This window comes from Nycticebus coucang, chromosome 8, assembly GCF_027406575.1.
Source record: "Nycticebus coucang isolate mNycCou1 chromosome 8, mNycCou1.pri, whole genome shotgun sequence".
NCBI classification, from domain to species: domain Eukaryota; kingdom Metazoa; phylum Chordata; class Mammalia; order Primates; family Lorisidae; genus Nycticebus; species Nycticebus coucang.
Genome location: NC_069787.1, coordinates 95,523,638 through 95,547,204, shown reverse-complemented (window position 1 = coordinate 95,547,204; position 23,567 = coordinate 95,523,638). Strand labels below are relative to the sequence as shown.

At 53.5% G+C, this 23,567-nt stretch overlaps 1 protein-coding gene across 8 annotated transcripts in view; it reads left to right on the top strand.

Moving 5' to 3' along the window:
• Positions 1-23,567, top strand: part of CACNA2D2 (calcium voltage-gated channel auxiliary subunit alpha2delta 2) — a 139,742-nt gene that overhangs the window by 107,152 nt on the left and 9,023 nt on the right. For 4 of the 8 annotated variants that reach the window (XM_053598429.1, XM_053598427.1, XM_053598428.1 and 1 more), the window contains exons 5-23: positions 7,733-7,777; positions 10,932-11,073; positions 14,604-14,735; positions 14,939-14,996; positions 15,693-15,743; positions 15,868-15,967; positions 16,093-16,251; positions 16,498-16,605; positions 16,705-16,783; positions 17,265-17,314; positions 17,487-17,576; positions 17,733-17,804; positions 17,997-18,071; positions 19,334-19,408; positions 19,488-19,559; positions 19,650-19,721; positions 19,829-19,890; positions 20,744-20,820; positions 21,995-22,015. In XM_053598429.1, the coding sequence (XP_053454404.1) occupies positions 7,733-7,777; positions 10,932-11,073; positions 14,604-14,735; positions 14,939-14,996; positions 15,693-15,743; positions 15,868-15,967; positions 16,093-16,251; positions 16,498-16,605; positions 16,705-16,783; positions 17,265-17,314; positions 17,487-17,576; positions 17,733-17,804; positions 17,997-18,071; positions 19,334-19,408; positions 19,488-19,559; positions 19,650-19,721; positions 19,829-19,890; positions 20,744-20,820; positions 21,995-22,015 (1,540 nt within the window). The remainder of the gene's footprint in view (positions 1-7,732; positions 7,778-10,931; positions 11,074-14,603; positions 14,736-14,938; positions 14,997-15,692; positions 15,744-15,867; positions 15,968-16,092; positions 16,252-16,497; positions 16,606-16,704; positions 16,784-17,264; positions 17,315-17,486; positions 17,577-17,732; positions 17,805-17,996; positions 18,072-19,333; positions 19,409-19,487; positions 19,560-19,649; positions 19,722-19,828; positions 19,891-20,743; positions 20,821-21,994; positions 22,016-23,567) is intronic. The other 4 variants (XM_053598433.1, XM_053598431.1, XM_053598432.1 and 1 more) reach the window with 1 other exon arrangement.

Sequence of the window (23,567 nt, the reverse complement as noted above, 5' to 3'; positions counted from 1 at the left end):
TAACATTCAGCAAATATTCCAGGCTCCCCTTTAGTGCTAGGGTGCACAGCACGATATGAGCCCCCATTTCACTCCAGAGGAGTCATAGAGTCTCCTGTGAGTAGAATTCCCCAAAGGATGTGTCCAGATTCTTAGAGAGCCCCTAGGTCACAGAGGCCTGTTGACTGCAGGGCTGGTCAAAGACATTAACACAGTGACCTAGAAGGGATGTGGGGAAGAGTACTACATCCTGTTCCCTGACTTCCCTAAACAGCAGCCTGTCTTCCAGGGGGCCCTCAAGCTGGGCTTGGGACCTGGCTGCATAGTCACAAAAGCCTCACCTTCCATGATGAGAGCTCAGAAGGAGCTCAGATCCCTCCAATGGAAGTGCAAAGGGCCCAGTTAAGGGAGGTAGGAGGGACTCTAACTGATACCCTCAGGCCTGAATTGCCCTCGCCATTTCCTTACTGTTTGACTTTCCCTAGGGCTGGATACACCCACCCACTTCCTGTCAGGCCTGAGTCAAACTGAGGCAGGGCTCCTCTTGAAAGGACACAGGGAAGACCAGATGCCAAGGATGTTGGGACCCTCACACAGCAGAGCAGTTGGAGGACTACTTGTGTTCTCCACAGCTGCTTAGGCATCTGGGCCAAGGCTCCTGGTGGTCTCATGCTAAACATGAGGTGGCAGACTTTTGACTCACTCCAACTCTGGGCCAGGCACATCTTGGCATATCTGCTCCAAGCAGTAGCTGGGGTTCTTAATCCCTATTTAACTGAAAAGAAAACCAAAGCACAGAGTAGTGAGACCTGAGATTACCTGCTAGTGGCAGAGATTCATAACTGTTTTCAGATGCTGGGGGTTGGTGCCTATGATCCAGGCCCCAAACCTGCTCCTCCTCCCCAGTCTCTGCACCCCCCCCCATACCTTGAGCCTGCCTTGCTTTGCCCACACCATGGCATTGTTCCTTCATTCCCGGTAGGTTCAGGGTACTATGCCTAGGGAGTTCATCTGGGGTTGGGGATGACAAATGATTATTTAAGGTGAACAACTGAATGGCTAATGGGCTCCCTTCCTTAGGAGCCTGGGGGCTGACCTTTCTCTCCCTCCTCACTCCAATTCCACCTACCATCACTTGGCCCTGTACCATCTGAGCCCCTTGATCCGAAATACCCATGATAGCTGGGTGCCCGTTGCTCAATGGTTAGAGCACTGGCCCCTCGCACCAGGGGTGGCAGGTTGGAACCCCGCATGGGCTTGCTAACAAACAAACAAAAGAAATACCCATGATACCGCTCATTCACCACTCAGACCACACCCTCACTTCTAAATAACCCCTGCCCTAGCAGCCCTACCCACAAGGTCAGGATCTGGCCATTCCTGCCTCCTTTGCCAATCTCTTCTCCCACACCCCACCCACTTCACTTCAGGCCCTTCCTTGCCTCTAGGCCTGTGCTCATGCTGCCTCTCTACTTAGATCCTTTGTTCTTCTTGGAGGCCCAGCTCATCTGTTGCCTCACGGCCAACCTCTAACACTGCTCTTTTCCCCAGCCCATCACCCCCTCCATCCTCTGGGCTTCCAGGATCCTCCACTCCTGCTCTGTCCCTTTATTTGTTCCTGTCATATCATCTTCCTCCTCTCCCCTCAAGACAGGCATGCAGGTCAGGCATCGGAGGGCCAGTGAAAGAATCAGGGAATAAGGAAGTGAAAAGACCCACCCTCAGCCTGGCCTCTCTCTCCTAGACTAGGACCCAAATAGGGAGATAGGAGGCACTTCAGGCCCCAAACCTGTTTTCTCTTCCTGACTCTGCAAAAAACCCAAGATTTCCAAGTGTCATCCTGCCAGACTCCTGACCCCTTAAATTTTAGCTATTCCCTGAGGCAGGAACAGCTTATTCCAAGCCAGGGTGGACATTAAGGGGGCTGCCAGGAAGAAGGATACAGGTCTCAGGGATGTCCAGGTATAGTATACTGAGACAGATACTATGTGAAGACCCACTCCATGTACACTATGCTACAGTCCCTGTGGGACCCAGGAAAGGGCTTCAGTTTCTCCATTTGGCAAAGGATTGACGGGTGTTGGTGCTGCCTATCAGCACAGACATAGTGTGTGAGGAGTCAGTGTATGTATCAGGTTGTATGGGTGCACTAAGTCACTGATGGAGTGGGTAAGTCTCTAGCTGTACCAGCCCTTGGGCCCTGGGCACTTCTGTCCTGAAATGAGGTAATAGAAGACCCTAGCTGGCTTCCTCCCCCTGGCTTGACCTGAGGTGTCTGATGCTGTAGGTATGATCACAGGCAGCACTCACCACTGGGACATGTTCCGTTGACACTCACCGCCTTCCCCCTCCATGGTCCCTCAGTGTGCCTGCCCACCTGCCTGTCCCACTGGTATCCCAGGGAGGGTAGGGCAGTAGTCACCTTCCTCCTTCCTAGCTATAGGGTCACTGCTCTTCCCAGGAAGCAGTGCTGCTACCAAGAGTGGGTCTTCTCACTTCCTTATTCCCTAATTCCTGCGAGGCTGAAAGGCATCAGTGCTAATGGGGGGGCCCATGAGCGGACACACCAGTCAGCTATGCCTGAGCTGTCTGGGAGAGCTGACAGCAATGGCTGCAGATAGAGGCTGTCCATGTCTGGGGGGTGCAGGGACTTGAGACAGGAGAAAGGATAGTGTTTTGTCTCTTACAGGCATATAACACACTCCTGAAATCATATCCTTCTCAATGACCTTCAAGAGAGGTGATAAGGAGCCATGTTCTTTCCCAGTACTTAAGAGAGCACCTGGGGCTCAGTGCCTGTAGCTCAGTGGCTAGCATGCTGGCCACATGCACTGGGGCTGCCGGGTTTGAACCTGGCCTGGGCCTGCTAAAACAACAATGACAACTAAAACAACAACAACAAAAAAATAGCCAGGCATTGTGGCAGGTGCCTGTAGTCCCAGCTACTTGGGAGGCTGAGGCAAGAGAATCACTTAAGCCCAAAAGTTTGAGGTTGGTGTGAGCTGTGATGCCACGGCACTCTACTGAGGCCACAAAGTGAGACTCTGTCTTAAAAAAAAAAAAAAAAAGAGCACCTGGCCTGTGCCACAGTTCTAGCCTCAAACTCAAGCCCTTTACCCAAGTTGGGCCTTTTCCCAGGAATGCCCTTACCCGTCCATCAAAAGGACAAAACCTCTCTCCACAAATGTCTGCCCAGAATTTCCCTTTCTGACCCCAACCATAGGATTGACACCCACTACCTATAGCACCCACCTTTGGTGCCTTCATCACAGATGGTTCCCAGGCCAGTGTCCCAGTGGGCACATCTGTCTACCCAACTCACAGCTCTTTTAGGCCAGAAGCCATCAAGCCTGACTCAGTGCTTTCCACTACTTATCCATGTGCCCAGCCAGGTGCCCTATAGACAGAGTGACCATGAGCAGTCCTGTTACCTCTGAGATGAGGAGGATGGCACCCAGCAGTTCAGGGCACAGAGAAGATGGTTTGTGCATGTGGCCAGGCTAGAAGCCACTGCACAATCAATGGGTGTGGCCATCCCTGTGTCGACAGCACACACAGCAGGTCTACATGCAGACCTCTGAGGAATGGACAGTGGTATACACACAGCCACACCCACTGACACCAGCCAAGGGATGGGGGTGATCTTGGAGTCTGCAGAGTTGGAACTGGGACAAGAGATCAAGGAAATATGGGTGATATCTGGATGTAAAACCTCCCATCACCCTTCCTAGTCACAGGCCATGACTCTTATCTATATACTTGGCCATGGCTGGGGCAGGGAACCTGTAAACATAACCCTAGCCAGCTATGACTCTTGGATGCCAGAAAAACTGTGGCACTGACTAGCAGGCAGCACCTCCTATGGCCCTTGCAGACAAGCAGCAGGTGCTCTGTGCCTATAACTTTTAGGGTAGAGGAAGATGGGCCACCTGCTGGACTGTGTTTGGGGCCAGCATTATGGCCACCATAACACCTAAACCATGCCCTGGTGGAGTCTAGTGGAGAAACAGACTCTGGGGACTAGGATCGGGAAGACACAGCCCTGTCCTGGGGAGTCTGATGGGGAGGAGGTAGCTCTGCCTGGGGAATCTAGAAGGAGGGCTGTGAAGGCTGGGCCAGGCTAGAAGAGCCAGCTGGACAGGACAGGTGGCCTCCCTGGCCTGAGGGTCTGACCCAGCCATAAGGCCCACCGCCTGCCTCTTTGCCAACCCAGCAACAGACTGCTCTCTCGGAAAACAGTCCTCTTGGCCGAGCTGAGCTGGCAGTGGGCCAGGGCAGGAAGGCCAAGCGTCCTCACTGGTGTGGCGGGTAGATGGCCTGGGCTGTGCACAGGTGGCTGGTGGGCAGGCAGCCTGTCTGGCCAGGCCTTGATGCTGCTTAGACACCAAGCATGGACAGCAAACACTATTACACATGTTCATCTTACGTTCACATCCTCACCATTTCATAAGAGTCCACACCCCTTATGCCTTCTCTTGGGCTTGGCATCTGCTAAGGAGAATGTGTTTGTCATCAATACATGGGCCATAAAAAAAAAAAAAAATACATGGGCCATGTGGCCCATCCCTCATAATCTATGTATGCAGGTCCACGTTGGGAGGGGCATGTGTATGAGCTCAGAGGGGGTGATTTCCTCAACCGCTGCCCAGTTTGAACAAAATGGGCCTAAAATAATGGGGAAAGGGTGTTAGGGGAGTGGACCTCAGACATTAAGAACACTCATTTCACTCTTGTTTCAACTCTCAGCCTCTCCTGTAGACTGTGGAGTTGTAAAATGGAAGGGGACCCATCCCTGGGTAGAGTTGACCCTACTCACTGGAACACCCAGCTTCCTACGCTCTTCACATCCTCAGAGGAGGCATCCTTTTTTTTTTCTTTCCTGAGATAGCGTCTTACTGTATCTCCCTTGGTAGAGTGCTGTGGCATCACAGCTCACAGCAACCTCCAATTCTTGTGTTTAAGCGATTCTCTTGCCTCAGCCTCCCAAAGTAGCTGGGACTACAGGTGCCTGCCACAACACCTGGCTTTTTTTTTTGTTGCAGTCGTCATTGTTGTTTAGCTGGCCTGGGCTGGGTTTGAACCCTCCAGTCTGGGTGTATGTAGCCAGCGCCCTACCCACTGAGCTATGGGCGTCACCCCAGAGGGGACATCTTCATGGTGATTTTACAGATGGGGAAATTAAAGCTTCATGAGGTTGCATGATTTAGGTAGGCACCCTTACCTCTTCCATGAGACAGAAGTAATCCCTGGAAGTCCTCATGGGGCCACCAGGACAAACCTGTAGACCACAGCCTTTGAGGGTCCCAGAGCCCATGTGTCTAGCTCAGAATTTGAACCCAGGACCTTTTGCCAAGGCACTGTACTCAATCGCTAGATAGTACTGCCTCCTTGTTGCTTAACTCAGGAGGTGGGTCACTAATGGTAAACATTTGGGTGCTATGCAGGCCAAAGCACATAGAGGCCTTCCCAGGGAACCTTCTATACCCCAACCCTGATGGCCCCATCCTGCCATACCTCCAGCTCTACATCACACGATGCCTAGAAATCCAAGCTGTGTTTACCACGTATTTTCATGTGTGTGACCTTGCCCACTGCTATCCCATGCTCTTCTCTATCAAAGGGAGGAATGCTGCCCACATGCATTCAAGCCATGAGGGGCAGGGAAAGCATACAGACTGCTGAGTCTCACCTGTAGTTGTCAGAGGACTGGGAATCTTCCTGCATGCTGTGTCCCTCTGTCTCTGATGCCACCAACATGTGATGTTCTGCTGAGACTATGAAACAGCAGGACAAATAGAGAAATGGAGCCATTGGAGAAGCTGGAGAGGTGGCCCCAAGTGAATGCCAGGGCACTATAGCAATGACCCAGGTGCAGGCGCTACCCACAGCCTGTGAGGGAAGCCCAGGGCTCCTGGAGGCCTCAGAGTGACTGGCCCCCACCCATGCCCTTTCCTGTCCTTGCAGAAGGTTTGTCTAAAAAGTGGATGAGTGAAGCCCCAGGTTGTAATCTGCAGTCTTCCCACTGCGCCCGCCTGTTTTCATTATGGAGGAAAAGAGCATCAGAGCTGTGTTTATAACCCCCTTTAGATAACAAATCACATTTTCTTTTTGCCAGCGAGTGTGTTGAATTGATATTTTTTCCCTCTCAGTTTAATGGGTTTGTGTGTTTGATGTAATGTCAGCTTTCATTATGGGCTTCGGTCAGGGAAAGGCCGAGCACCCTGGGGCCTGGGCCCCTACCCCAGCCCCCACCCCAGGCCCACCTGGGCTCTAGTCTTTCTAGATGGTGGGTAGGGGCAGTGTGAGCAAGGTCAGAGATGAGTTGGGAGTGTGAGTGAAAGCCGGGGTGTGTGTAGCCTTTCTCCTACAGCATCTGTATGATAGTCACAGGACATTGTGAAGAAGCTCCAGACAGACCAGACACCTCAGATTCTGGAAACTATCAGGTTGCCTTGGTCTTACACTCCTCAGGAGATTGTGGACTAAGCATAGGCCAATGGCCCGTACCTCCAGGCCCCTGGTGGGAGACAGCCGAGGACTGTTCCCTAAAACAGTCCCCACTACAGACTGCCTCAGACCACAGCCCCAGCACCTGAGGAGTCACCAAGGCTAGGTCCCTCCCTGGAGTCATGAGGAACGTAAGGCTCAGAGCAGGAATGGTCTGGCCTTGGGGTCACATAGTAAGTGGGCCCCAGGCAAGCCTTGGGGCAGAGGTAGCCAAGGCTATCTCCACCCCTTGAGTGAGTGCTGGCTCTGTGCTTTATACCCAGGCCCTCTGGAGCAGATATGGTCACAACTCCCATTAGTCGACCACAGAGAAACAGGCCCTGAGTGAGGGAACACTGCTGGGGCCACACCACAGATTTTTGTTGTACAAAACTGGGCTGAGGGACATCTGGGGAAGGTGAATTGGACAGCAGCTCTATCCCAAGTCCTGGCCCTACAGCCTACAGGGGCAGAGTGTGGTGGCCCCTCCTAAGCCAGTGGCACTTGCTGATACAAAGCTCACCTTCTGGCAGCCTCTGTCAGCTGCACTCTGTTCTGATTAAAGATCATTAAACATGAAATTAGCCTGTTTGTGTTATGGGTCCCTAGGGCGGCCAGTGATTATGACGCACAGATGGCCAAGAACCCAGGCGGCGGGCAAGCAGGCCTGGGCCAGGATGGGCGGGGCTCCCATGGGCAGGCAAAGCCGGGAGGCAGGCGTGCAGGCTGGGCTTTGTTTTCTTCTGCTCCTGTTGTGTAAACCCCCTCACATTTCACAACAAATCACAGATAATTAATAAGTACATGCCTGTAATGAGTAGGCTTTTTAATGGAAGAAATTGGAAGATGCAGTGTCGAGTCATTATTTCACTCTTGCCCGGAGTTGGCTCTATTTTTCCATCTTCCTCACTACCGGGTACTGCCTCGGCCAGTCTCGTTGCAGACAGGCAGCTCTGATCCTTTCTCCCAGCAGGGTTGCAGTGCAGGGACCCTGGACCCTGAGTCAGGGAGTCCCAGGGATCCTGACCCACAGGTACCACATCTTCTTAGAGCTTATGAAGGGCCCCTGAGGATGGACCTGACTGGAGGTGTGGACAGGGCGTTCCCAGCACCAACTCATTGAGAAGGGTAGCTCTTGATGGGAGGAGGGAACAAGTCTCTGACCCAGAGGAATCAGAAGGGGCCAACTCAAGCCTTGGGGTTGGTGGTCCTGCCTGCTCTTAGAGGATCCTGAACTATGAGCACTGAGGTCTCTCTTCCCCCACAGGAGGAAGACATCATGTACTATGACGCCAAGGCAGATGCTGAGCTGGTGAGTGCCCCAGCTGGGGGTGGGGGAAGCTACACCCACTCTCTGGGCCTTAGTGATTGTCTATAAAATGATTGTTAGGACTTAGCCCTAGGCATTCTGAGCTTCTCTCTGGGGAGTAATGGTGACACAGGCCCTACCTTCCACCTCCCACAACTACCTAGAGGTCCTGACTCCTCTAGACCTGTGTCTCTATAGCCACTTATGGGCTGGGGCAGTGGGGCAGAGTGGTCAGGTACTAGGACCTCCCCCCAACAGGGCAGTTCAGGTCCCAACTGAGAGGGGCTCTTTGAGTGTGTTGAGAGTTGGGGGAGCGGGAGCAGCTGGGGAAAGCTTCCTGGAGGTAGACAGGTGCAAGCAGGATGCAGTGGCATCCAGGTGCATTTCCAGTCCATGTAGTCTCCCATCCCTGTGCTGAACACCCCACAGCCTGACTTCATGATCAGAGGTTGGCCCTGAGCTCAGCTGGGGTCACCTACCTCAGAAGTGATGACACCGGGACTGACCAGAGAGCCCAGAGCCGCACTGCTCTTCTACTTCAGGTCATTCACTGGCTCCAGTCTGCTTGGGCTGCCCTGTGAGGTAGTGAGGTCCCCATCACCAGAATACTCATATGAAAGATGTACAGCCATTTGCGGGGGAGATGGCTATAGAGAAGACAAAGAGTGTCTGAAGGTATAAGGCACTTGGAGTAGACAGTGTTTGGTAAACATGTCAAGGTCCAAGTCCCTCCATCTGACTTCAAGGCAAAAGTAGTCAGACCCATCTATCCCCTTTGTAAACAAAAGTGTCATAGCCACAGTCTCTGGGGTCCTACCTGTGCTAGCTGATGCAGAAGACCCAATACCAGTCTTCCTCTCCCATGGGCCTGGGGGATGGGGGATTCCCTGAGGTGAGCAGGAGACAGAAAGACTGGGGGGATCCCTGTGTAGGATCCACAGCACCAGGCTGGCCTGAGAGAGCCTGGGGGAAGACAGAGGGTCTGAGAAGGAGGGGGTGAGCTTAAGCAGGTGTGCTTCCCCGTAGCTGAGCTCCATAGCTCCCAGATAAGTTGCTAAAATTAAAGCTGGAATCTGAAATTCAAATGAAGAGCGAACCTTTAATTAGACCCTGAATCTAATTCCTTACCCCCCTTGGCAGCGGGCTGTAATTTTAGCAATCAGTGCATTAAATATAAACCAGGAGACTGCGGTTGCCTGCCATACAAAGCCCCTGGGCTCAGGGGTGACACTGAGGGGCTCCTTGGCCAGCCTGGTGCCCAACCCCCTACCAAGACACTGAACCCCCTTCTCCCAACAGCTCCCAATTGTATCTAGGCCCTCAATCTCTGGCTCTGAATCATTGACCCCTGCCCTCAGCCCCTTGAACATCTGCTTGGGGCTAGCAACTGCCCTACAAAGGAGATTCACTGTGGGCCAGGCTAAGCTAAAGTCATTTGGGCTGAAAGCCCAGCCTGGCCTGGCCAGGCCCTGGTATAAATAACAACACCCACGCATTTGCCGACTCCCCTGTTTGTTGTGTTGTTTTTTTTAATCTTTGCCAGAGGTACAGTTAGAGATCTTTCTAGACCATTTACTTTTAAATTACCAGCCAGAAGGTGGGGGTGGGAAAAAGAGAAGGAAGGAAAAAGTTCACCAGCTGATAGCTTATCAGAACGGAATCCAAATGTCACATTAGTTGGGAAAGTTGGGAGATTGAATTTTCCAGCGCCCTTCATCTGCTGCTGACATTTCAGGGGCTTTCTTCTCCCAAGTCTCCCCCTCCTGTGAGCAGAACGTGAGTGGCGCATGCCTCACAGGCGGCCGACGCCCCCATTCTGGCCCCTTGGTGGGGGACTTGGTGACTGCCTGCTGTGGCTCTACCCAGCACCAAGGGCTTCTAAGGGTCCTCCTCACATGTGCCAGAAGTGGCACATGGGAGGGCAGCAAACAGCTTGGATTCTGCTGTACCAAACCCACCCTGGAAGAGATGAAAAGGCGGCTTGCTACAGGTCCTTCAGTGCCATATACCTGGGGTGTGGAGAGCTTGTCCCGCTGGGTGGAGAGGCAGTCACCCTTTCCCCACACAAGATACTGCCTGGGCAGATGCACAGAGCTAGGAACACATGCCCAGGACCCAGCAGGCAGCAGAGTCAGCATCACGGAGGCCCACAGCAGAGAGGAAATGAGCTAAGGCTGGGCTAAGGCTGGTCACAGGGGCCTTGTGGGGCAGTGAGGGAGTATATGGAGGATTCAGCCGAGTATGCTCCCTCCTACAAGGACATAAAGCTCCCAGCCCTGCTCCCCACCTCTTCTCACTGTCCATCTCTTCCTTGCTACCCCAGTCTGGCTTTTCCCTATCTTTGCCTTCACTCTCTGCCACCGTCTTCCCTATCCCCTTGCACACCTGCACCCCCTCCCTCCCAACTGCTGTGGCATCAACACTATAGTCACAGACCCACTCCTGCCAGCCTGTGGTGGTAGGCGGGAGCACACAGCGCATGCCCAGCCTGCCCAGCCAAGAGATGCCATAATTGGCACCTGTCAGGCGACTGCAGCTCATTTTAGAAAATCAGCGGGGCCCTTACAGTCCTGCTGTTAGCAGGCACTGCAGACCCTCCCTCTAGAGGTCAGCAGGTCTCATGGTTAGCCCTCATCCCAGCCCAGCTCTCCCCAGGTTAGCCACCCCCCTGCTCAGAACCTAGAGTTGCCTGCTGCAGAGGGTGATGCCTCTGTCCCAGTGGGGACCGTGGGAGGCATACAGCTTCTAAGAGGAGCTACCAAGGTCTCCCAGTGATTGCAAAGGGCATGTCCTTGTTAGCAGAAGTCTGGAAACTATTCCTTCTAACTGCTCCAAGATTTGCCTCCTTTACTAATTGGTTTTTAACGATGTGGGGGAGGGGTCAGTTTGGTTTTGGTTTAGCAAACATGGGAATGGTGGGTGGGGTGGGCAGGGGGAGGTGGGAGTTACTGGCTCTTGGGTGAGGTATCCATACCCCGTGTCCATCTGTCCCTGTGTCTCTCCATCTATGTCTCTGACCACAGTAGTCCCTGTTTTTGAGATGCCCCTATCTCCTGGACTCTGACTTTCCCTTCCCCTACTTGCAGGCCTGTCCAACCCCACTCACTGTTTTCTAACCCTGACACTGCCGGGTGGTGGTGGTGGGGCCTTTCTACAGGATGACCCTGAGAGTGAGGATGTGGAAAGGGGGTCTAAAGCCAGCACCCTAAGGCTGGACTTCATTGAAGACCCAAACTTCAAGAACAAGGTCAACTATTCATACACAGCTGTACAGATCCCCACGGACATCTACAAAGGCTGTGAGTGTGCAGAGCGATCGGGACAGCTCTCCCTAGGTGGGGGGTGGGGTGCCATTCCCAGATCCCTGGAGACAGAAGGCCCTAAACCAGACTCACCCACATGCAGACATCAAGCTACTTACGGGCAGAGCCTCACATTAACCCTCAGCAAGCTACAAAACACTGAGCCTCTCATCCCTGTGTGTGTGTGCACAGCCTCCTGCCCATGTGTCCACATGTGCCCACACGAATGCATGCATGCAGGCACACATTGTTCCCTGCAGCAACTCCTCACCACTCTCCCCCATTCCCTGGGCCCATGTAGGAGTGGTTGAGAAACTACCATACATCAGGTAGACATAGGGCTGGGGGGACAGGGAACCACTCCTCACTCACAGATGCCAACCTTATTTCACTGCCCTCCCTCTCCTTGGCATGAAGCCAAGGGGATGAGAAGCTGATTTCCAGCCCAGAACAGCCAGGAGCTGGGGATATGGGGAAGGGGGATGGGGAAGAGGATAGTTGAGAATCTAAGCTCAAGGCAGCTTTATGCAATGGGGAAACCAGGTCACTATAGCTAGAAGGGTTTGAGTCACACCTGAGGAGGAACTTCCTGAAATCTTGGGAGGTATAGGAGGAAGAAGCCAAGAGTCAAACATTGGATGAGGAGCTCTAGCAACAGGATTTAAAGCACTGAGGCCTGCTGAGCTTAGTGGCTCACGCCTATAATCCTAGCACTCTGGGAGGTCGAGGCAGGTGGATTGGTTGAGCTCATGAGTTTGAGACCAGCCTAAGCAAAGTGAGACCCTGCCTCTACTAAAAAAAAAAAAAAAAATGGAAAAACTGAAGCAAGAGAATCACTTGAGCCCAAGAGTTGGAGGTTGCTATGAGCTATGATGGCACAGCACTCTACACAAGGCGACAGCTAGAGACTCTGTCTCAATAAATAAATAAATAATAAGGTGGCACCTGTGGCTCAACAGAGTAGGGCGCCGGCCCCATATGCCAGAGGTGGCAGGTTCAAACTCAGCCCTGGCCAAAAACTGCAAAATAAATAAATAATAAAACTGAGGCTTATTGGTTCTGACACAATTCTGTGAGCCCACTGGACCACTGCATAGGCTTCAGAATATAGGGGAGTCCCCCAGGTCATCAGAGAGGGCCTTTCCACCCTCAGGGTCAGCTAGGCCTTCTGGGCAGCCTTAGGCAGGAGTGGAGGAGGGTGCTCTCTATAGACTGCCCGCAGGCCACCTGCCTGAGCCAGTCAAGGGGCACTATCACAAGCAGGCACGCTAATTAAAACAGGAGCCACACCGCCCTCTCCAGTCACCCCTCACTACCCACACAAATTACATTTTATATGTTTTTTATTTACTGTGTCACTTTTAATTAAATCTGTAATCGCTTGTCTGAGGGGGCATGGTCCCCTTTTCCAACTCAGCCTGATCTGAGAGTATGTGCAGTGGGTGTTGGTGTGTGTGCATGCAAGGGGCTGAGAAGCAGGCCCGTCGCAAGTGGAGAGGGAGGTTTATTTGCACAAGTGTGTCCTAAAGTGAGTGCATGCATATGGTGTGGGGGCAGGGGCCAGGGGGACATGGATCCCTGAAGGGACAGCTCATTCAGAGATTAAGTCTTTTCTTGGCTCTTGACCTGAACCAGGGACATCCCTCTGGGGGCAGCCAGAGGCACTTCCAGGTTAGTCTGCTCTAAGCAGATGCCAACCTTATTTCACTGCCCTCCCTCTATCTGTCACTGCAGATAAAAAACTGAGGTGCAGTGAGGGCGGGGCTTGCCAGGTGGACTCTCCTCGGGCAGAGAGCACTGTGTAAAAACAGGGGTCTTCAAACTTTTTAAACAGGGGGCCAGTTCACTGTCCCTCAGACCGTTGGAGGGCCGGACTATGGTTTAAAAAAAAAAAACTATGACCAAATTCTTATGCACACTGCACATATTTTGAAGTAAAAAAACAAAACGGGAACAAATACAATCACACTGCCTCATGTGGCCCGCGGGCCATAGTTTGAGGACCCCTGGTATAAGACATCTGAGAGCCTAACTTTATTTTTCTTTAAAGAGAAAAATAGAAATTGTTCAATTCACTAAGTTTTTAAATTAGGAACAGGACCATAACATACTGTTCAATAAGCAGAGCCAATGCTAGAAATGTGTTTTGGGTTCCACATTATGGTCAGTTAAGGGAAGCCACAGGAATGGGGTTGGGGGGGCCTGGGGTGGGAAGTGAGTTCAGAGGTGGGGGTGGTATTAAGTAGCAGACACATAGCAGAAGCCCCACACTGGAGGACAAAGCCAAGGGAAAGTGCCCTGGAGTGTGCCAGCACGCCCAAGCTAAGGCAGAGCCTTGAGAACTTTAAATCACAGCTCTCTTTTAGCCTGTAGAAGCCACTCTCTTGTTCTCATTTGGGGTGGATCTTTGATAGGGGAGTGATGGTGACAGAACTCCTCCTGAGAAGGGGGTAGAGGCAACTGGAGGGAAGAAATAATGGTCCCTGGGAGAGGGGGAGGTATAGAGGCCTGGAGGAAACAGGGATCATACTCCTGCTGTTTTTTTCTGAATGCCCAGGGACAGGTACACTGCACTCATGAGAATATGTGTCACACACACACATCAGGCATATCTCAGGCTGCTCTGGGTTGGGGTCAGGGGTACTATTCAAACCATCTTGAGTCTCTATCCAGTTGAAGGGTCCACAGGATGGAGTCCATTCATCTGAGAGGAGCCCTGATCTACAAGTGTGTGTAGGGGCAGATCTGGTCATGGGTTCATGCTTACACAACCACATAGGTGGAAGAAGGGAAGGTGGAGCTGAGTGATGGTAGTGGATTGTGAGTAGGGCCCACCAGTGTCCTCTATAGCCACAGAGTGGTGTGTAGGTATGAGTACTGGCTCTTCTGTCCATGGTAACAGCTGGGTTTCTGACCAGGTGGGTTTGTAAGTGAGAGGATCACACATCTGGCTAGAAGCACAGAGGTTAGATGCAGGCATACTTGTTGGGGGTGTAACATGTGTGTGCATGTACCTGTACTGGAACAGGATAATGGCACCGCCCCTGCCCCTCCAAGAGCCCCCACCCCTGCCTGCTCTTAGCCCCAGTTGATTAATCATAGAGCTGAGTGGCTTCCAGCTTATCAGGTACCTTAATAGCTGAATAATTCCAGCCCCATCAGCAGGCCCTTAATTGCTTTCTTGTGGCTACAGCCTGAAGTGCATGCTGAGTGGGTGAGCTCCCAGGAGACCAGCTGCTGCTAGCTCCAAAAAGCATGCTGGACCTGGGGTCACAGCTCACAGCCACCTGGGCAGCTCATCTCCAGGGGCTACAGGCCACAGCTGCCCTGCCTACTCCTTATGGGGCATGGCTGGGGAGCAGGCTGAGCCCCAGCTGGGCCCTAGGCTATAGGGAGGGTCTGGATAGGCTGAAAGCAGATGAGGCATTCTAAGTGTGGGGGCGGGTGCAAGCATGGCTATTGTGGTGGTAGGTTCGGCAGGGGGACAGTACAGGCGCTTCCCACCCCAGCCTCCCGCTTCTCCCCAGCCACTGTCATCCTCAATGAGCTCAACTGGACAGAGGCCCTGGAAAATGTGTTCATTGAAAATCGCAGGCAAGACTCCACACTGCTGTGGCAGGTCTTTGGCAGTGCCACAGGAGTCACCCGCTACTATCCAGGTAAGTACCAGCCCATCTCCCTGTCTACGCAGTACCCCACCTTCTTCAATTTCCTAGCCCATCCATCCTGGTGCCCTTGGGTGGCATGGCTACCCTGTAGGCTGTAGTGGCTCCACAGCCTTCAGGGTGGTTATTCCGCAAGGCTTGCTTACCTGGGTTGGGCTTGTCCCTGCCAGTCTCTTTTACCTCCTCTCTTCCCACAGCAACTCCGTGGCGAGCCCCCAAGAAGATTGACCTGTATGATGTCAGAAGGAGACCCTGGTGAGTGAAAAAGGAAGGGCTGGGCAGGAACATCCCCCTCATCTCCCCACCTCTCCTGTTGTCCTCCCTCCCAATATCCAGGCCTCCAAGCAGGGTGCAGCCAGCTCTATCCAATTTTCATTTCACACATCGTTGCCACTGGAAAATGGATCCCATCACACAGGCTGCCTCTAACCCCAGTCCACTGCTCCACCCTCCCACCCCATCAAGACTGAGAGATTGAACCAATAGGGGTTCTTAAGGGTGGATGTAGCTTCTGTAGGGTTGGCCAGCCCCTGCCCCTGCCACCCCAGCCCTAAACACCCCTACCCTCTGTTCTGCATCTCCCAAGTATCCTATGACTTTCCTTCCCTTCCACCTGTGCCATCTCATACACAGCTAGACTCTTCTCTTGGGGCCTCAACTGAAGCAGGGGACACAACAAGCCACTAAAGCTAGGGAATATTCCTCCTGCCCTTCTCTGGATCACCTGCTCACAACCACCTTGGGGATCTTTTACTTGCTGGGGAGCCAGATCACTCACGTCATGGGCAGGAACTGTGCCTATTTTAAAAAGCATGGTATCCTGGTGCCTAGAACTCTGGCTCATGCAGTGAATGTTCAATAGAAACATGTTGAACCAATATGTGGGTGAAGGAAGGAAGGACCCACAAGGTCTCAATGGGGCTGGCCTTAACTGAGGCTTCTCCTGGGCAGGTATATCCAGGGAGCCTCTTCACCCAAGGACATGGTCATCATTGTGGATGTGTGAGTGAGCATGCTGGCAGGTGGGGTGGGGTGGGGCAAGGGGCTAGAACTCTGGCCCAGGAATGTCATGGAGAAAGGTAAGAGAATAGCTGAGGCCCCCACCACCCTTGCCTGACCTCTCTAGGAGTGGCAGCGTGAGCGGCCTGACCCTGAAGCTGATGAAGACGTCTGTCTGCGAGATGCTGGACACGCTCTCTGACGATGACTATGTGAATGTAGCCTCGGTGAGTGTCAGGGCAGCAGGCAGGCAAGGAATTCGTCACCCTCACCTGTCCTAGTCCTGTGACCACTGCCAGCCCCTTGCAAGAGCTGCCTTCCCTGGCCACTCACCACCCCACTATTCCTGCAGTTCAACGAGAAGGCACAGCCTGTGTCATGCTTCACACACCTGGTGCAGGCCAATGTACGTAACAAGAAGGTGTTCAAGGAAGCTGTGCAGGGCATGGTGGCCAAGGGCACGACAGGCTACAAGGCCGGCTTTGAGTATGCTTTTGACCAGCTGCAGAACGTGAGCCCCATGGGTGGGCAAACGGGCGGCTGGGGGTGGGCAAGGGCCCAGGCTCTGTGACACCCGGGAAATCAAGATGGATGGCCTTGTTAGCACCAAACAGGCAGGTTGGACAGATAGCACCATCTGCTGTGGGAGGAGGAAGGTCAGAGAGCCAGGCCCACGGGGGGTGTGGGTGGGGGGAGGCCTGTCCCCTGGACTAGGGAGGGGCTGAGAGTCGTCTGACTCCATGCTCACCTTGCCCAGTCCAACATCACTCGGGCCAACTGCAATAAGATGATCATGATGTTCACGGATGGCGGTGAGGACCGTGTGCAGGACGTCTTTGAGAAGTACAATTGGCCCAACCGGACGGTGAGGCTCAGCCCAGGCAGGGGCTGCCATGATCTGGGCCCAGTACAGGGGAGGACTATCCTCTGGTGGCTTCAGCAGTAACCTTAAGCCCCCTGCCAGGTACGTGTGTTCACTTTCTCCGTGGGGCAGCATAACTATGATGTCACACCCCTGCAATGGATGGCCTGTGCCAACAAAGGTACCTCACCTGACATCACTACCGGGGGGCCTGCCTGCCATGTCCTGCTGTCCCAATGGGTTTATTTTCCAGACGTTTGTTCACCTGCTGTCAACAGTGTATCTTTTCATACAAGTGGCTGTCCATTGCTCTTTCTATCTGGTGGGCTAACATGTTCATCTGTCTGTCCACTGTCCGTCCATCTCCTGGCTTGTCTGCTGTGGTGTCTACTTGCTTTCTGCACAGGTGGCTGCTAGGTGGACTCTGAATGTCACTGCCATGAGGGACTGCAGGCCTCAGGTTCCTGCCCCCTGCTCTGTTTCAATATGCCCCTACACTTACTCCCTTTCCCTCGTGTTGGTTCCAATGACAGCACAATGGCAGGAGTGCTGCAGGGATATGAGTTTAAAGGGAATGACACCAGAGAGAGCCTGAGGGGCAAGTCAGGGAGTGGGTCCCATGGTGCCAGCCAGGCCCACCCCTGCCTCCCTTTCCCTCACAGGTTACTATTTTGAGATCCCTTCTATTGGAGCCATCCGCATCAACACACAGGTGAGACTTGGGGGCTGGGCGTTGCCTCCTCCCAGTTCTTCCCCTTCTGGCAGAGATACTGTGTGTCAAGGGCGCTCTCTGGTGGTTACTAGGGCACAATCTCAACATGGGAGGCAGAATGGGGAGAGCATGTGGGAGGGACACTCAGGACCTCTGCTGCACCTCCTCCCAGGAATATCTAGATGTGTTGGGCAGACCCATGGTGCTGGCAGGCAAAGAGGCCAAGCAGGTGCAGTGGACCAACGTGTATGAGGATGCACTGGTAAGGCCTCTGGGCAAGGAAGGGGTGGGGCTGGCAACCTTAGGATGTGTTCCCAAGGTCAAAAGAGAGGTGGCCTGTGCCAGAATCCCTCCTCTGAAAATGCAGGGCGAGGGTAGGGCCAGCCACAGGAGACTCCATCCTCCTCCTTTCCTTTAGGGGCTGGGGTTGGTGGTAACAGGGACTCTCCCTGTTTTCAACCTGACGCAGGATGGCCCTGGGGAAAAGAAGGTGAGGTCCCTTGCTGGGGAAGGGTTGGGCATGGCCTTAACAGGTCTGAACATGGAGGAGGGAGGAGCAGGACTGCAAACTGGGCAAGGGAAGCTGGCTGTGAGAGCAGCTTGAGGCCTTGGGTGCGATGGCTGGGCAAAGAGTCCACATGGAATTGAGCCCAATACAGACTCCCCATGCCTCTGCTCCCAGAACCAACTGATCCTGGGTGTGATGGGCATCGATGTGGCTCTGAATGACATCAAGAAGCTGACTCCTAACTACACAGTGAGTGTACACCTGCCCTGCCTCCCACATGGACACAAGCCAGGCTGATTTGGGCGAGTTACAATGGCTCCATGGAGACCTCTGAGTTCAGGGAAGCAGGAAAGGCTTCCCCAGCTGGTGACCGTGGGCCTATAGTAAGGTGACCTTGGGCTAGCAAACTTTTGGTAAAGGGACAAACTGAATATTTTAGACTTTGCCAGTCTAAATACCCATCTCATACTCAATTCTGGTGCTGTATTATGAAAGCAGCAAACATAAACATAAACAAAGCAGACAAAAGATAAACAAGTGGGCATGGCTATGTTCCAATACAATGTTGTGGATGGTGATATTTGAATTTTGGATAATTTTCACATGTCATGAAATACAGTTCTCCTTTCAATTTTTTCCTAACCATTTAAAAACATAAAAATCATTTTTAGCTCATGGTCTTAGAGTAACAGGTGGAAAGCCAAACTTGGCACATGTGCATAGGCAAGCATGCCCTGGGCAGAAAGGAGGAAAAGGTGTACACTAGAGGCAGAGGGAATTCTCTGGGCAAAGTCCTAAAGGTGAAAAATAGAATTATAAATTAGGCAAGTGGTAAAGTCACAGTGTGGATGGCCCAGGACCTAAGGTTAAGGAGTACAGGTCTTACCTGTAAAAATACGGAAAGCTGGGGTATGTGGGACAGCATTATTAAGCCTAAGCCCCCGAAACTCTGCTCAGCCCTGAAAGGGCAGGGGCTGTGGCACTGGCCTCCATGTACAGTGAGAAAACTGCCTTACCTCTCATTAAGGGATAGGTCCAAGCCCTTACTCCTACTCTTTCCTCCTCTTCTACCAAAAAGGGCAGCCCCAGGCCTTTGGGATTCCAAAGGGTCTGTTCCTCCCTATGGGCTCTACTGACTAGGAATGAGGAAAGGCACAAATCAGAGGCAATAGTGGGGGGCACAGTGGTACAGAAGCAGCAGCCCTCTGGGGCCAGTGTAGGAGAGAGGTCATATTGACTGATAGCTCCATGAGACAGGGAAAGAGGCTAGGAACTACAGAATGCCAGCCACAGAGGTGGTCAGCCTTAGCAAAAGCTAGTACACACCAGGGCACCCGGCCAGCTGGCCTGACTTAAAAGACAGGCTTAGGGCCAAATGGCATGTGGGGGCCCCTGGCCCAAGGCAGGCAAACAACACCCCTCAGTGTGATGGAGGACAGAATGGAGAAGAGCTCTAGAGGCAGGAATCCCTGCCCAGTACTCCAGACCCTGAGCCCCCTGTCTACCTCCAGCTTGGTGCCAACGGCTATGTGTTTGCCATTGACCTGAATGGCTACGTGTTGCTGCACCCCAATCTCAAGCCCCAGGTGAGCCAGATGGGCAACCTGGTGGGTGGGTAGACCCTCCAAGATCAGGACTTCTGACTTCCTGCCCTGACTCTCACAGACCACCAACTTCCGGGAACCTGTGACTTTGGACTTCCTAGATGCAGAGCTGGAAGATGAAAACAAGGAAGAGGTAAGGAGAAGGAGGGGAGGAGATGGGGGGGTCAGGCACAGAGAACAGAAGAGAATGGGGCCCTGCCCCTCACATCTCTGGTCCTTTCAGATTCGTCGGAGCATGATTGATGGCAACAAGGGCCACAAGCAGATCAGAACATTGGTCAAGTCCCTGGATGAGGTAAGAAAGCAGAAGAGGGGGACCAGGGAATCTGAGTAGGCACCTTCCTACCCCACTGCCTACCCCTGCCTGCCAGCCCAAGTACCTGACCCAGCCTCCTCTCCTAGAGGTACATAGATGAGGTGATCCGGAACTACACCTGGGTGCCTATAAGGAGCACCAACTACAGGTGAGTGGGGCCAGGGCTGGGCAGGCAGAGGGTTGGAGGCAGCCCCAGAGTCTGAGCCCAGCTGCCCCCTCCCTCCCCCACCCAAGTCTGCTGTGATCATTGTCCAGTTGGGCATCAGTGCCAGTGCTCCTCACTACTTTCCTTAGTCCCCGAAGGGCCTCACCTGGCCCTTTAGAAACAAGCAGCAGGTCCTGAGAGCACAAGACAGAGACAGGATGGTGCCTCTGATGTCTCCTAATACCCACCACCCTCTCACATCACTGCTGCCTGGATCTAGCCTGGGTATCTGTCCCCAGGATATTATCCTCAACACATTCACACCTGTTCTTAACTAGTATCACAGCCTGGGCTGGGTCAGTGCAGGTTGTCTTCTGTGTGCCCCACACAGCTGGTCCATTCTGAAACGCCTGACCAGTCCACAGCTGTCCCTCACCATCTGAGTGTCAGCCCTGCTTTTGGCTGGCTCTCACATGGCCTGACTGGGAACTGGACCCCCTCTACCACAGCACACACTCCTGCAGCTAGCTCAGTGACAGTGTTCTGTCCCTTACGAGTTTGCTACCGATGGAAGAGTCTGACCATGCCGGTGGAGTCATGGGGAGCTTCTGGGGGTGGAGTTGGAATTTGCTTTGGGGCTGGTTGTCTGGTGGCCTCCAGGAAAGTTTGGGGAAGTGGAGGGCTGGCCCCTGGACCATACATCTCCCACAGCTAAACATAGGGAAGTGTCCCTGGGGGGTGGGAGGAGGAGATGCCACAGCTTGGATCTCTCTGCCCTGCTCCAAGGCCATAGGAGGGGATGCTTGTGTTGCCCTGTCTCCCCAGCAGTGACTATGCTTCCACCTCCTCTCCCTAGCCTAGGGCTGGTGCTCCCACCCTATAGCACCTTCTACCTCCAAGCCAACCTCAGCGACCAGATCCTGCAGGTCAAGTGTAAGTGGCCCGGCCCCTGCCTGCGCCCTGCACCCCTGCCTCTTCCCCGCACCCTGGCCGGCCCCAGGCAACATAGCCAGTTGTGCTTGCCGGCAAGGCACTCCTCCCGCCCAGTCTGCCCAGCACTCAGGTGCCCACAGGCTGGGGCACCAGCCTTCAAAAGTCTGTGGAAATCTGCATGCTTGCCTTTTCTCAAATTTGGTTCCAAAACATTCTCTCATGGTTTCCGTTGAGGTTTCTGTTTTTGGTTTCTCCTACTTCGTGTCTTCCCTCCTTAGCCTGACTGCCCAGCACATCCCTGGGGGCTGCATTCTTGGAAGACACCCCCTCCCCTCATCTCCTTCACCCTTCTCCCTGCTCAATTCTCTCTCTTGTGGTACCACCCACATAGGGTTCCTTTCTCCCTCCACCCCCTCTTCTGTTCCCTTTACCCAGGTCCCATTCAGTCCCTCACTTTCCTCCTCTAACCTCTCTGCCCTCCCTCTCTTCCCCTCTCTCCCTCCTGCTCTTTCCCCTCCCCTGTACCTCCATCTCCCCTCTCCTTTCTGGTTCTTCCTCAGTCTCTCTCACTCTCCCTCCTTCCCTCCCTTTCTCCTCCACTTCAACACCCCTCCCTTTAGTCTCTACTCTCTGGGTCTCACACCTCCCTCTTTCTTCCCTACTCTCTCTGGCCTGTTCCTTGGCCCTCTCATCCCTCCCCTCCTTCTTTTCTTCTTCACCCCTGCATCCTCCTTTCTCCCTTTCTCTCTCTTTCCCTCCCTCCTTCCTTCCCTCCCTCTCCCAATCCTCTGCCTGTGACTCACCCCTGCATGCCCTGCTCACCATGGGCCTCTCCAGGGAGGCCTGGGTCTTCAGAGCCTGTGGCCCCGCCTGCCCACAGCACCCAAGGTCAGTGGGAGGGAGGCTGGGGCTCCCGCCCCACCGGGTGCCCCCCACCTGCCTGGCCAACTGGGGCTCATCTCCTTTGAGTTTCCTCGCTCTCTCTTTCTCTCTCATGTCGTTTTTTTGCAAGAAGTTTCCTTTCGGTATGATGATGAGACACAATATTTTCATTCAAACAGCCATTGAATAAAATATTGTTTGTGCCCCTCCCCTTCCCCTCCCCCTTTTCGTTTGTTTTTGTGTTTGTGTTGTTTTTGTTTTCCTCGCTTTCTCTCTTGGTGGACTGTCCCAGTGCCAATCAGCAAACTGAAGGGCAAGTATATTCAGAACCAGTGCACCCTCCTCTCCCCACCCCACCTGCCCCCATGCCCCTGCTTGCCCCCCTTCCTGCCCAGGACCAGCCAAACCCCTGCTCTACAGGGCTCCCCTCCTAGCATCCCCCGAGATCCTCTGGTTCTAGCCTTTACTGTGGTCCCTAAACCTCTATTAGAGCCAGTATCCCTTGCCCCTGGACCTGCCTGCAGGGTGCTCTCCGGCGTGATCTGAGGCTCAGGCCCTTTCCTTGGACTCCTCACTCCTTCTAGGAAGGCCCCTGCCTCCTCCCACCTTCTCTGTCCCTTGAAGACAACTCAACAGTGGAGACAGGGCTGGACCTCTACCTCCTCCCACCCAGCAGGGCAGGGAGCCTGAAATGCAAAGGGAAGATCAGCCTTTACAGGGGCTCATGTGTGGCTGTGACAAAGGCACAGCCCACAAGTTTTCCTCTGATCTCTGGCAGTGGCTCCAGAAGCTGGCAGCTCTCCAAAAAGGGAGACAGAAAGGCTTGGAAGCCTCACACCACTGGAAGAGCAAGGCTGACCTGACCATCCTGGGTACTGGCCTAGGTGCTAAAGTACCTGTGTTCTGCCATCACTCCACCTCTACCCCTTGCTGTTCCCAAATGCTTTTCTAAGGCACATTGACCCATCCCTGCCCTGAGGTGGGTGGACAGGTATGGGAAAGGTATTCCCCTATAGAAATAAAAGCAGACTGGGGATTGTGGCCTTGGCCAGGGATGGAATGGGATCTGTCTAAACCCCAAGGGCCAGCATTGGAACTTGGAAGAAATCAGACTGGGTCTGAAGAAAAAAGTTCTGACACTCTGGGGTGCCTAAGCCAGAGAAACTTCCAGAAAGATGGGCAATGAACCCTCAAGCCCTGGCAAAGAAGCAAGGAATGAGAGGACAGCACCCGAAGTCTCTGCACAGACAGCCATCTCTCTCAGAATACTTGGGCAGATGGGGTGTATAGAGCCACGAGGGAATGTCCCCATGACCTGGACTCCCAAGAAGCCAAATGGGCCCTGTCTAGCCTAGTACAGCAAAGGGGATACAGCCACCTCCACTGGCCTGGGGCAGGGGGGTCATGCCCTATGCTCACTGGCTTGAGTTGTCTTTTTCTTCACACTCCCTCACATCCCCCCAGTGACCCCAGAAATGCAGGGCCCTGGTAACAATGGCAAACATAGCATAATCTCCCTCCCTGCTCCTTCCCCTCCTTTTCTTTTTCCTCCTTCCTTTCCTTCCCTCCTTATTGGCTTGTATCCAAACCCTGCCTCACAGTCCTATCAGAAAGGAACAGTCCAACCAGTGACTACCCAGTCCCTCCAAGCACCTCAAGTCCCCCTGCCTGGAATCTTGCAGTACATTGTGGGAGTATTTGGGAACAGAGAAAATCCATCTTCCACACAAATAAAGCCCAGGGGACAATAGAGAGATTAGGACCTGGTGAAGACAGGATAGGAAGATAGGAACTCCCAGAGTGAGACTGGATAAGAGCAGAGGCTCACCTCCCAGGGGCAGTCCAGCTGGACAGGGAGAGGCCAC